General features: G+C 42.5%; 1 protein-coding gene across 1 annotated transcript in view; it reads left to right on the forward strand.

Annotated features, from left to right (window-relative positions):
- Nucleotides 1–14531, forward strand: part of RELL1 (RELT like 1) — a 79947-nt gene that overhangs the window by 27456 nt on the left and 37960 nt on the right. Inside the window, exons 2-3 of the mRNA XM_008017661.3 lie at nt 8889–9113; nt 10965–11036. Coding sequence (XP_008015852.3) covers nt 8889–9113; nt 10965–11036 — 297 coding nt within the window. The remainder of the gene's footprint in view (nt 1–8888; nt 9114–10964; nt 11037–14531) is intronic.

Below are 14531 nucleotides of genomic sequence, written 5' to 3' on the forward strand. Positions count from 1 at the left end.
TCTTTCTATTTTATTTTTGCCTATTTATTTCATTTTTTTGTTTTACTTTATCTTTAGAATTTTTAAAGAACGTTTACTTCAAGAAACTACAGACAAACAGGGAGTAAAATCCAACAAGGGGGAAGTTAAAAAATTCCAAGCTGCTCCTAAATTAGAAACTGAAGGTTTCCCATGTATTCTTAGGAATTTCTATGTGGCCTGATTTATCTGAGTTCTTCTCCAGCCTCTTTCTAAAGATTTCTCTTGGGTTGTGTCTTCGTTTGTTTTCTGTTGCTATAATGGAATACCCAAGACTGCGTAATTTGTAAAGAATAGAGGTTTATTTAGCTCACAGTTCTGGAAGATGGGAAGTCCAAGATTGGATAGCCATATCTGGTAAGGGCCTCTTGCTGCTTCATGACATCAGTGACAAAATGGAAGAAATCACATGGTGAGAAAGGAAACAGGAAAGTGCCGAGGAAGCTGAACTCGCTTTTATAACAATCTGCACTCCCAGTAACTAACCCCGTCCCATGAGAACTGACTCACTTCTGCGAGAAGAGCATGAACTCCTTCATGAGCATGGAATCCCCAAGACCCAAGCACTTCTTAAAGGTCCTACTACAGCTCAACACTGCTACACTGGGGACCACATTTCAACATGTGTTTTGGAGGGGACAGATCATATTCAAACTTTAGCAGGTTATCTGTTTCTTTCTCTCTCTTTTTAAAAATTGTGGTAAGAACACTTAAGAACACATGAGGTCTACTCTCTGAACAAATTTTTGAGTGCACAATATAGTATTGTCAGATCTCTAGAACTTACTCATCTCGTGTAACTGAAATTTATATTTTATGCCTGTTGATCTGCAACTATCCCTTTTCCCCTGCCTGCCCAGCCTCTGGCAAACACCATTCTACTCTCTGGTTTCTATGAGTTTGACTATTTTAGATACCTCATAAAAACAGAATTATCTAGTATTTGTCCTTTGGTGTTTGGCTTATTTCATTTAGCATAATGTCCTCAGGGTTTGCCCATGTTGTCACATTTGGCAGGATTTTCTTCTTTATAAAGCTGAATAATATTCCATTTTCATATGCCACAATTTCTTTATCCCTTTGTCTATCGATGGGCATTTTAGTGGCTTCCACATCTTGGCTTTTGTAACTAATGCTGCAGAGAACATGGGAGTGCCCTCAAGATCCTGATTTAAATCCTTTTTTTGGATATGTACCCAGAAGTGGGATTTCTAGATCACATGGTAGTTACATTTTCAACCTTTTGAGAAGCCTTAATACTATCTAACATAGTAGTGGCACCATTTTCCTTTGTATTTTAGTTGCACTCTCTTATAGCATCGAATCCAGCTGACTGCTTACCTCTTCTGGAAACTCCTTCCTCTCTGTCCTAAAGTGGAGCTCTGGCTGTTCATCCTAGAGTGGAGCTCTGGCAGTTCTTCCTGAGCTTCTGAGTGGAACAGATCCAGTTGCTCAATGTGTATTTCCATCTGGATGTCCCCTGCTTACCTCTATCTCTGCATGTTCAAAACTGAACTGTGATGTCCTCGAGAGGCCAAGTGAATTCGCTTGCTAGAGCTGCCTAACAATGTACCACAGACAGGGTGGCTTCAACAACAGAGAAGTCCAAGAGGAATGTGTCAGCAAGGTTGCCTCCTTCTGAGGGCTATGAGAGAATCTGTTTCATGCCTCTCTCCTGGGTTCTGGTGATTTGCTGGCAATCTTTGGTGTCCCTTGGCTTGTAAAAGAAGCATCATCCAGATCTCTGCCTTTTTCTTTATGCAGTGTTTTCCCTGTGTCTGTCTCCACATTTCCCCTTTTCAGAGGGATACCAATCATATGGGACTGGGGTCCATCCCAATGACTTCATTTTAACTAGATGACCTATGTAAAGTTCCTATCTCCAAATACATTCTGAGGTATTGGGGGTTAGGAGTTCAACATATAAATTTAGGAGGGGGTAACAAAATTCAAATCATAACACCAAGCAAACTTGTTTTATTTTCAGATATTTCCCATCACAATGAATGGGACCATGTCCATTATGTTGCTCAAGCAGAAACTTGGACATGGTTCTTATTACATCACTTGCCCTTATATTAATTTGGGTTCAAGAACTCAGAGAACCGAGAGGCAAAATTTCGAAATAGGAAACCTAGCATCCCTCAGACCTCACAAAGGGGTCTGTGACTCTCAAATGACTGACAGCCTCTGCTCTACATACTTTTTAAAGTATCTACCATCTTGGTACAAAAGTAGTACATACTCATTTTAGAAAGTTACACAAAAGTATAAAGAAAAAATTAAATTAATTTTGTTATTTTAGCACCCAGAATCACTTAGTATTTTGGTTTTGGCTTTATATCTTCATGTGTTTTTCTTTTTTTAAAAAAACTAGTTGGATTGTAGTGCATGTAAGATTTTGAGTCCAGCTTTTGAAATTCAACATTGGGTCATAGTGTTTTCCCATATCTTCACAAAAAATTTCGTAGATCTTTAAATAGTGCATGTTATTTCATCAAATGAAACACAGTGACTTAGATATGTTCTTATTATCTCATTGCAAATATGCAGGTGTTGCTGGTTTTTGACTTTTATAAATAATGCAAACAACCTTTGCTATTTGGACTAAATAATTTGTTCGTGATTCAGACGTGATTCAGCTAGGGGTGAAGAAGAAGGAGGGATACAGTGTTTCTCAGCAAATTATTAGTGTAAATTGAAGGAAAACTAAACCTACTGTCACGTGCGTCCGTGTGAAGAGACCACCAAACAGGCTTTGTGTGAGCAACAAGGCTGTTTATTTCAACTGGGTGCAGGCTGGCTGAGTCTGAAAAGAGAGTCGGCGAAGGGAGATGGGGTGGGGCCGTTTTATAGGATTTGGTAGGTAAAGGAAAATTACAGTTAAAGGGGGTTGTTCTCTGGCGGGCAGGGGTAGGGGGTCACAAGGTGCTCAGTGGGGGAGCTTTTGAGCCAGGATGAGCCAGGAAAAGGAATTTCACAAGGTAATGTCATCAGTTAGGCAGGAACCGGCCATCTGGATGTGTACACGCAGGTCACAGGGGATATGATGGCTTAGCCTTGGCTCAGAGGCCTGACACCTACTGAAGTTTATAAATGTTTTAGACATTATGTATGAATAGTCACTTTGTTATTTAAAAGCTATTTTTCATTGGATTGTTAAGGTAGATCACAATATATTCTCCACCCTGCATCTTTCCTGTTGGCTATTCTTTATAATGCTCAACAGCGCTGTCCAAAAAAACTTTCTGGGATGTTGGAAATGTTCTTTATCTGGCCTGTCCAGTATGGTAGCAGTTAGCCACACATGGCCACTGGGTACTTGAGGTGTGGCTCATGCAACTGAGAACTGATTTTTTAACTTTATTTAAATTCATTTGGCTTAAATTTACATTTAAATAGCTACATGTGGCTAGCAGCTATCTTACTAAATAATGCAGGTCTTTTATGATTATGACTAAAATGCAGTGCCCACCTTTTTGTAGACACTCTTCTGAATGCTTTACCTATTAATATTGTTTAATCTTCACAATGACACCATGCAGCAGGCTTCCAGTTACTTCTGCTGTATAACAAATAACCCCAAAGCTTAGCGGCTGAAAACAGCAATCATTTCTTGTGTTTAAGGATCTGTTATACAATTTGGGCAGGGTTCATCAGAGACAGCTCATCTTTGCCCCATGCAGCATCAGTTGGGACTACAGGATCTACTTTTGTTATGGCTATTACTGGCTGATAAGTTGATGCCTGCTATTTTCTCTCCGCAGGGAAGCTTAGGCTTCCTCACAGCATGGTGGCTGGGTTCCAGGAGCCAGTGCCCCAAGAAACAGAAAGTGGAAGTTGTCAGTTTCTTGTTGCCTGAGGCTGGAAAGTGATAATGCATCACTCCCAACACATTCTGTGGGTCAGGGAGAGAAGAGTATAAATGTAAGGGAAGGAGATACAGACCTCACCTCTCAGGAGAAGCAGTATCAAATAATTTTGAAGCTGGAAAACAAAAAGTATCTGAGACAGGTCTCAATCAATTTAGAAGTTTATTTTGCAAAGGTTAAGGACATGCCCAGAGAAAAGGATCACAAATCCACAGGAACGATCTGTGGTTCATGGCATTTTCCAAAGAAGATTTTGAGGGTTTCAATACTTAAAGGGGAAAGAGGGAGCAGATGGCCACATTACTGAATCTACTTGTTGCAAGGGAAAAGGAGCGGGCAGGGTGATAGTCAATTATGTCAGTCAGTCAACACTTTACCTAAGATAAGGTGAGCGTGGAGTAGCTAGCTACCTGTGCAGATACTTAACCTTTTATCGGTAGCTGTCTGCCTAAGAACAAAAGGAAAGGCAGTTTCTTGAATGACTCAGCTTTCAGCTTAATTTTTTCCTTTTGGCATATTAAATTGGGGTCCAAGATTAGATTTTTTTTATTTCACAGGGCCATCCTTTAAAATTATCACAGATTAGTCACATTGATTTTGATCCTTTTTATGAGAGGAAACAGAGTACAGAACAGTTAAAATTTCTCACCTAAGATGACATGTCTAGTATGTGGCCAGATAACATGTCTGTTATTTCTGCCAGGTCTGAGCTTTTAATCTGAGTGCTGTCATGCGCTCCGTATGAAGAGACCACCAAACAGGCTTTGTGTGAGCAATAAAGCTTTTTAATCACCTGGGTGCAGGCGGGCTGAGTCTGAAAAGAGAGTCCGCGAAGGGAGATAGAGTTGGGGCTGTTTTGTAGGATTTTGGTAGGTAAAAGAAAATTAGTCAAAGGGGGTTGTTCTCTGGCGGGCAGGGGTAGGGGGTCACAAGGTGCTCAGTGGGGGAGCTTTTGAGCCAGGATGAGCCAGGAAAAGGAATTTCATAAGGTAATGTCATCAGTTAAGGCAGGAACAGACCATTTTCACTTCTTTTGTGGTGGAATGTCATTAGTTAAGGCAGGAACCAGCCATGTGTGTGCAGGTTGCAGGGGATATGATGGCTTAGCTTTGGCTCAGAGGCCGAAAAAGTGCTATGTTGCATCTCCCTGTAATTTATATGCTTCACTAATTTAGATTCATATCTTCAGTTTTTTCATGGCACGATAATTACGAACTTAAGTGAATGACACGTTTGTAAGTCACAGAGCTCTGTAGATACGTAGTGTTTGTAAGGGTTTGCCGCATGTCAAATTCACGATGAAGATGTGGCAGGACGAGCCGCAGACAAAACTCCTCAGACACCGAAATAAAGAAAGAAGGGGTTTATTCGGCCAGGGGCCTCGGCAAGACTCCTGTCTCAAGAGCCGAGCTCCCTGAGTGAGCAATTCCTGCCCCTTTTCAATTCCTGTCCCTTTTAAGGGCTCACAACTCTAAGGGGGTGCATGTGAGAGGGTCGTGACTGATTGAGCAAGCAGGGAGCACGTGACCGGGGCCTGCATGCACCGGTAATTAGATCAGAACAAAACAAGATAGGGATATTCACAGTGCATTTGTATACAATGTCTGTAATCTATAGATAACAGAACCAATTAGGTCAGGGTTCGATCTTTAACTACCAGGCCAAGGGTGCGGCCCCGGGCTGTCTGCCTGTGGATTTCATTTCTGCCTTTTAGTTTTTACTTCTTCTTTCTTTGGAGGCAGAAACTGGGCTAAGACAATATGAGGGGTGGTCTCCTCCCTTAAAGACACTTTCTCAATCACCTGAGTCAGAAGGAGGTGTTTGACTCCAATTCTGAGCCCCTCTGCTTTCATCGGTTTCCCATTGTCTCCCCAAAAAGCATTTATTATCACCCCCAGATTGAAACAGCCAGTGATTCTGAGGAAAGCTCCTTGATCTCAGTGTGCTGCTTACTTCACCTATTCTTGTTGCATGGAATATGTTTTATATAAAGGAATTAATAAAGAAAACTTACTATTTTAGGACCATAAAAGGAGTTAAATAAATATTTCTGGTTTTTATTGAAAATAAGCCATGAGGTTAAACCCTAACTTAGATGGTATATTGCATATATTTAGGGATTTATTTATTATATTGATTCTTCAGGGAGAAATCAGAAAACACAGGCTATTTCAAATTCTGGAGGTTGTCTGATAAAGTAATGAATGCAGCCTCTTACAAACCTAAGAAACCAATTACTTCCTTTCATGTTCAAAGATAATGGATATATTTCCATGTGAAAGAGAGGTAGCCTTTGTTCTGTGGCCTCTGGTTTGCAAATAAACTTCTGTTTGATACTGTTTGCTGCTGTGATGAACTGTGCTCATTTCATACCAGGTATTTGTTCCCATTATGATGCAGGAGTTTGTAACTGGGGTCACTTTGTAAACTGGGGACCTCCCGGCTGGTGAAGCCCTGCCCAGGCCTCACTTGGCCACGCTGGCGTGCTTCAGCTCTCGCCTGTGGTATAGCTTGTACCGGCTTTCAGCAGTTCCCAAGCTCTTGTAGTGCACCCAAGAAGAATGAGGATACACGAAGGGTGAGGAGGGCAGAGAAGAATTTTATTGAGGAATGAAAACGTCCTTCAGCAGAGAGGCAATGTGGGGTTCTGGGGAATGGTTCCCCTACTTGAAGTTCCTCCCGTGTGGCTGCGTCTGGGGCCTTTTATGGACTCAGAACGGGGGGTGCGTGCTGATTGGTTTGTGAGGAAAGTACACCAAAAGGAAAGACAAGTCTTCCCTCTGGTCGGAGGATTTAACTTGTAACTGGGCTTTCAGGCTTTAAACTGTCTTCAGCATGGAGGTGGGGTTTCACCAGGGACCCGCCCCTGTCTGCCTGGGCATTTGGCTGCCTCCTGCCGCTCTCACTTACAATACGGATTCTTTTCTCACCAAAATTCTCTTGAGAAAGCTTATGTTTAAAGGTCTCTAGCTTTCCAATTTCTGGGTTTCTTGAGCAGTGTGTGTGAACCTCCCTTGATGAAGAAAACCTCATTTTATCCCTTCACAGTCAGGATATTCTAAATACTGAAGCTTCGTTTCAGTCAAACCCTGCAGTTTTCTTTGGTTCTCATCTACCTGACTCCCCCACCTTCATTTTGTACTTCTTCCCTCATTTTTCCATGGCATGGTGCTCTGCTGATTCTTTTGCTACACAGTGTATTCTTCCTGAACTCTGGCGTCAAGTGATCTGCCTGCCTTGGCCTCCCAAAGTGTTGGGATTACAGATGTGAGCCACCGTGTCCAGCCTAAATACTAATAGTGGTAGCTAACACATTTATAGTGCTTACTGTGTGACGGGAACATATATAAGGCTAACTTTTTAATAATTTTTAATTTAATTTAATTTATTTTTATTTTTATTTTTTTTATTTTTATTTTTTTTGGAGACATCCTTGCTCTGTCACCCAGGCTGAAGTGTGGTGGTGCAATCTTGGCTCACTGCAACCTCTGCCTCCCAGGCTCAAGTGATCCTGTCACCTCAGCCTCCCAAGTAGCTGGGACCACAGTTGTGTACCACAATGCCCAGCTAATTTTTGCATTTTTAGTGGAGACTGGGTTTCACCATGTTGCCCAGGCTGGTCTCAAACTCCTGACCTCAAGTGATTCGCCCCCCTCTCAGCCTCCCAAGGTGCTGTGATTACAGGTGTGAGCCACCGTGCCCAGCCCAGTGTGTTCTTCCTGCTGTCTCAATTGGCCACATCATGTAATTGTGTGCTCCAGGCTCACTGCTTTCCGGAGTCCCTGTGGCACCCCTGCAGGCTAAGATATCAAACTGCCTCTCATATGTATATTCATATGATACTTTGACATGTCTAAAAGCAACAACTTCCCCTTTTCTCCAAAAGATACCCACTTCACAGCTTCCCTATTCTTGAAGTCGTAAAGTAGATCCTCACTGTTCTTTTCTCTTCTAGTACCCCGTGTGTTCCTTCCATAGCATTTCTCACAATCTGTCACGATTGGCCAGTGCATACTTGTTTAATGGCTATTTCTGATGCCATCCTACAAGCCTCAAGATGGCAGGGGCTGCGTTATATTGTTCATCACTCTGTCCATTTCCCACCTAGCGTGGTGCTTGTCACATAACTGGCATGCATTCAGGGTTTATTGGTGCACTCACTTCCATTTTTATGTTTGCGCCCCGGGCCGAGATCTTGATGCTATCCCTGACTTTTCCCTCTTCTTCATACTCTAGATCTGCTAGTTTACTTCATACTCTAGATCTCCTAGAATGTAAGCTGCATGAGGACAACAATTTCTGCCTGTTTTGCTCAGTGTGATGTGCTTGCATCACAAGTGCCTAGAATGGTGCCTGGCATGTGGGTGACTATTTGCTATGTTGCTTGCTAGTTTACATGTAATAATTTATTTCACCTTCATAACAATCCTAGAAGGGTGTGTAGGTAGTATTAGTATGCCCGTTTCATAAGAAACCAAGGCATCAAGATATTAATTAAGTTCCTGATCATTGTCACAGAGCTGCTAAATGGTGGAGCTGGGCATTGAACTTGAGTGTCCTGAGGCCATTCTCTTAATCACTAAGAACCTTGCTATAATGTAATGTAATGTTTACATAATGTTTGTAATGTTAACATGTAATGTTCATGTGTTCATTCTGTGCATGTAATGTTAACATGTAATGTTTATGTGTTTGTTCTGTGCTGGACCCTTCACTACAACCCTGTATACTCATTCCACAATGAAGAAGCAGCTGTCTTCAAAGGGTTTTTTAAAAAATGACCCAGCGTGGGACCCGGTTCATGAGTAACAGAGTTAAACTCAGACTGTTTGAGCCCAGACCTGGGCTATCTTGTGCCTCTGCAGCCAGACCCACCAGTCTCCATGGCCTGTGGTTTTGGGAGCAGACCCTGATTTACTCTGAACATTACCTGAGAGTCATTAGGTTTTTCTTGCCCTGGACAGATACCTAATGCAGCATGCATGCTTCTTTCTGTAGACAATGGGAGCAGCCGCACATTGCACTCCAGAACAGAGACGACCCCGTCGCCCAGCAACAATACTGGGAATGGACACCCAGAATATATTGCATATGCGCTTGTCCCTGTGTTCTTTGTCATGGGTCTCTTCGGCGTCCTCATTTGCCACCTGCTTAAGAAGAAAGGCTATCGTTGTACGACAGAAGCAGAGCAAGATATCGAAGAAGAAAAGGTTGAAAAGATAGGTAAATAACCAGGGTTCTTTTTATTGGGGGTGAGGAGACAGTTTTAAAATATGAAACCAGTGATATATGCTTTCCATCTCTCTGAGGCAGAATGATCCATTTTAGTGGCAGGTGGTGCAGTGCAGCGTAAGTGCAGATGCGCAGTAATTATACCTAGTTTGAAAACTTGCTTTCATTACTGAATACCTGCCAGGCAGGGCACCCATTCTTGCCCAGTGGCCTTAGACAAGTTATTGTGTGCTCTGACTCTGCTATGTATAATTTCACTTAAATGTATTTTTAATTAATTTAATCTTATTCATTTGACATTTTAATTTAATTTCAACGAGGAAAACAATCCTCACCTTTTGGGGTTTCTGTGAAATTTAGAGGAAAGATGCATTTGGTATTTGGAGTATATGGCCACTCATTAAATATTAATCCTTACTATTATTATGGAATCAGATTTGAATAAGAGTGAAGGAAAAATTAAAATAGGTCTCGCCATGTTTGTGATGTTGCTTTTGCTGGGGGAGTTCTATCTTAAATATTTGTGATTGGAATTTGTGTTCATTAAGTAAACGATCATGTGTATAGTGCAGAAAAAGGTATGGCAAGAACTGGTGCCTTAGTACTAACTTCAGGCTGTCTCATCTTTTTCTCCTAATGTGGAGTCATAAGGTAGTGTTTAGAAAAACCTGGGAGACGAAATCCTGTTTTCTCCGCTGATGCTTCTTTCCCATCATCTTTAGGGATGTTTCCTGACTTGGGCCTTGAGAGGTAGTAGGTGACTCCCCCTCCCCTATTCCTTTCGGCCCCACTAAGGGCAGTTTATGCAGAAAGGTGACACTGGAGTAGGTCGCCCTTCGGGCAAAGCAGGGCAGGCTGGGGGGAGGTTCCTCGTTCCTTGCCAGCTTGCTGGACTGTTGGTTTTTCCCACCCCCACTGACCTTTGAGGCTGAGAAGGAATAGGATTGCATGGTGAGTCATGTATGAGCCTGTGAGCAAACCGAAGCCAAGTGTTTGTCAACAGCAAGTGGAGCCTCCCCCTCTCCTCCTTCCCAGATGCTCTGTAGGTTGGCTTAGCAGCCAGCTTCTGAGCTGTCTAACCAAACATGCATGTTCACGTGGGGGAAAGCTGACCTTTGGATGGAGAAGACATTTTCCTTGTAAATGAGTAGGACATTGCACACCTTGATGTATTCTCTGTGAACTAGGACGGAGTGTTTCAACCCTCCCTTGTTCTCCTTGTGTTATTGAAACAAATTTTGCAGATTGGTTTCAGAGTGGTTTGCTTTTTTTCCCAAAGACCATCATGTACACTCCTGGTACAGAGTCCCCAAAGTAAACTGAGTTTGTGGACAAATAACCAAGCCCTGAATGTAGGTAATTTGAAAGTGTATTTCAGAGGATAGGACAGTCTGATGAACATGGATGGATTATGATCCAATTTAAAAAGGAAATTAATATTGTAAATTGATATAGTAAGTCTACAATTAAAACAAAATCCAAGGAGAATTTTTTCTTCTTAAATGAGCTTTCTTCTTCCCATTTCTCCTAAGGCTTTAAGGAAATGATGAGAGAGAAATAATAATGAGGGTTGGTACAAATGCATTTTCAAATTATTGTCTGGAAAGTGAGTGAGCATTTGAACTTCAGAAGAGATAGACGGACAGCTCCGATACTTTCTCTTTATGCTTGTTATGCATGAGGAAGTTTGGGGCTGGAGGGAGAAAGCCTAGAATCGTAGCACCTTGGGTGATCTCCTGAGGCTCCTGGAAACTGTTCAGTGAGGTCTTGGGTTCTAAGACTGATTGAGTTGATGCTGGTGACCAGTTGTAACCTGTTCTCCCCTCCTCTTTTCTCTTTCAGAATTGAACGACAGTATGAATGAAAACAGTGACACTGTTGGGCAAATCGTCCACTACATCATGAAAAATGAAGGTGTGGACCTTTTAGTGTTCCAAAACAATTCAATATTCCTATCCTTTGTTAAAAACCTGCTTCAAAGAGTCAAGATTTATATAGACTCTCTTATTGACTCCACCTAAGCTTTCTAACACCTCAGCTGCCAGCATTATTCAGCTACGCAAGTTTCACATGAGTGAGTTTTCTAAGCACGAGTTGGTCTAAGCGTTGCAGAGACCCAGCCCTGGAGCTCTGTCAGCTGGTGTTCAAATCCTGGTCTCGCTGCTTACTGGTTATGTGCAATTTGGGGAAACTACATTGCCTTGTTTCATGAGGTACAGTTTCTTCCTGTAAAATGAGGATAATAATATTTACCTCAGCCTGGCACGGTGGCTCACATCTGTAATCCCAGCACTTTGGAAGGCTGAGGTGGGAGGATTACTTGAAGCCAGGAGTTCAAGACCAGCCTGGGCAACATAGTGAGACCCCATCTCTTCAAAAAAAGTTAAAAAGGCCAGGCGTGGTAGCTCATGCCTGTAATCCCAGGACTTTGGGAGGCCGAGGTGGGTGGCTCATCTGAGGTCAGGAGTTCGAGACCAGCCTGGGCAACATGGTGAAACCCTGTCTCTACTAAAAATACAAAAAACTAACCAGGCTTGGTGGCGAGTACCTGTAATCCCAGCTACTTGGAGGCTGAGGCAGGAGAATCACTTGAACCTGGGAGGCAAAGGTTGCAGTGAGTCGAGATCATGCCATTGTACTCCAGCCTGGGTGACAGAGCAAAACTCCATCTCAAAAAAAAAAAAGGTAAAACAAAATTAGCAAGGCATGGTGGCACATGCCTATGTTCCCAGCTACTTGGGAGGCTGAGATGGGAGGATCACTTGAGCTCAGGATTTCAAAGCTGCAGTGAGCTGTGGTCACACCACTGCACTCCAGCCTGAGTAACACAGTGAGACTCTAAGAAAAGAAATAATAATAATAATATTTACTTCACAGCATTTTTGGTACATAGTATACATAGAGGGCTCAGTATAGAAAGCACTCAAATATTGTCTGTTCTTTTTGTGTGTGCTTAAAAAAATTGTGGTAAAATACACATAACATAAAATTTAGTTCTGTTACCATTTTAAAGTACACACTTCAGTGGGATTAAGTACATTCACAGTGTTGAACTTGCATCTCCACTGTCTAGTTCACAACTTTATATCATCCCAAACGGAAGCTCGGGACCCGTTAGGTAGCCGCTCCCTCCTCCCCCGGCCACTGGCAGCTGCTGCTGTGCTTCTGTTTGTCTGTTCTATGTCATCCTTTCTCCGGCGTTAATACTTTGTTACAAAGTTGAACTTTTATGAAACTGAGTATTTTTTCACCCTGAAATGTATTCTAAATTGTCATCTTAAATGGAAGATTAATTTAATCTTGAGTGAAGAAACTCTGGGGTCATTGTTCTGAGCACTGGTTATTCCCTCCATAGCACACCATGCCCTCAGTGATATTTAAGGTGTGTGGGATTCCTTGCCCACTTGCTCCATAGCTGTGGATTCTCACACTTTGAATTCTCATGACAATTGAAAAGCAAACGTTTCCCCTGGGCTTTGTCTTTGCTTTAGTCAGCATGGACTCTTGGACTGTGCACTGATGGTAGAGCTGAGCCATTTTTCTAAACGTTGAAATACACCACACTCATCAGTAAATACCTGCTCTCCTGCCCTCAGGCCCCTCCCCGGGCACCCCACACTCCCAGATCCTCACTACTCCACAAGAGCATCTGTCTGCCCAGCCTGTCTGTCAGTTTGACTCTCTTCAACTGTTTTTGACTTAGAGAAACAGCAGTTTCGTATGGTTGAGCATAATTTTCATTGCCATTTTCAGAATGTGCTTTATGCTTTTGGCATAGATCTGGGTGCTTTATATACGTAATCTCATTTAATCCTCAAAACATCCTTATAAAGTTGGTTCAATTGCACCCATTTTACAGATGAAGAAAGAAGGTTCCAAGTAGTTAAACTTACATGGTTAGTGAGCAGCCCAGCTCTGTCTGTCTGGTTTCAAATTCAGCGTTCTTTTCAACCACACAGTATTGTCCCTCCTCTCTTCTAATGTGCAGTTGTCAGTTTCTACAGTCTATAAAATCAGACAACTAAACTTATTCAGATGATGTTTAAAATAACAAAACAGACCAGAATACTTGGATTTTGATCTCTGTCTTCCAGAGACCTTCCTTCAGGGCATAATAGTTGGTGATACTGTTGTTGAGTACTCAGTCATGGATGTTTCTTTTACATGAAAAAAAGTGCTTTTTAATTTGCCCAAGCCATGCATGAATATGTCCTTGGCATAGGAAAAGGTACCCATTCTGGAAGTGTGCAGCGTAAGGCGTGGATGACCCCCTCACTGCCCCTGTGCCTTTCACATTCCAAACTGCCTTTCTTGGCTGTGGAGAGCTTGCAGGCCTTTGGGACCTGGGCTTCTGAAAGCTGGAGCAGTTGCCAAATTTGTGATGATGCATGAAATGGGTCACTGACAGTTGAATCAGTCGAAATAAGTAAACTGTGAGAACCTTGCCAAGGGCTGAAGTTCTCATGTAGCGACATCATAGTACTCCTGAGGATTTGCTGTATGCTGGGCCTGTTCTGTGGGCTTTCCAGGGACTCTAGGATCTCTACATTTTCTTCCCATGTTACAAACTGAAGCCCACTGTACTTAACTAAGTTGCCAATGTTGCACCACTGGAAAGTGGCGGAGCTGGGATTGGAACTGAGGTGTTCTGATTCCATAGTCTGTTGTTTTAACCATTTACTGTAGTACCTCTGTCCAGGTGGCATGAAAGAGGGATGGAAAACGTAACTCCTTTCAAAGAGGGGCAGTATACAGCTGGGTTAGTTTGTAGAAATCCTTAAGCATTAACTCAATAAATTCTTAAAAGTACCGGCTGGGCATAGTGGCTCATGCCTGTAATCCCAGCACTTTGGGAGGCTGAGGTGGGAGGATCACTTGAAGTCAGTGCTTCACCAGGCTGTGCTTCGTACCAGTAGGTACCACTGAGCAGTCAATACCTGAGGTGCCATTTTTCTCCTCTCTCCTCTGCTCCCCAGTTCTCTTTGCTTTCTATCTTATTCTCAACCCCACGTCCCCTCTTCTCCTGTCCATGCCTTCGTCTGTGTACTTGTGGTTTCTCCAGGGGCTTGTGAGGACAGCTGGTGACTCCAATCCTTTGTGCAGCCCTTGGTTCCCTTCCTGGACTCCCAAGTAATAGCTAATGTTGCTGCACGCCCCTCTCCAGCTGTGGCCTCTTCAGCTTCCAGCCTGCACCAAAACCACAGCCTGGTGATAAGACGCAGCCTTGATCTCTTACCAGTTTATAACCTAGCATGTTTGAGTTTGGCTTTGAGACTGAAATCCTCTATTTTGTGGACCAAATGCATTTTTAAAGTATTTTTTTCTCAATGATTAACATAACTTTGAACTTAGTACCAGTTTGGACTTCCCTGTTGATGTTTTCTGTCTTTGATAAATTGGAATTAATAT

This window comes from Chlorocebus sabaeus, chromosome 27, assembly GCF_047675955.1.
Source record: "Chlorocebus sabaeus isolate Y175 chromosome 27, mChlSab1.0.hap1, whole genome shotgun sequence".
NCBI classification, from domain to species: Eukaryota; Metazoa; Chordata; class Mammalia; order Primates; family Cercopithecidae; genus Chlorocebus; species Chlorocebus sabaeus.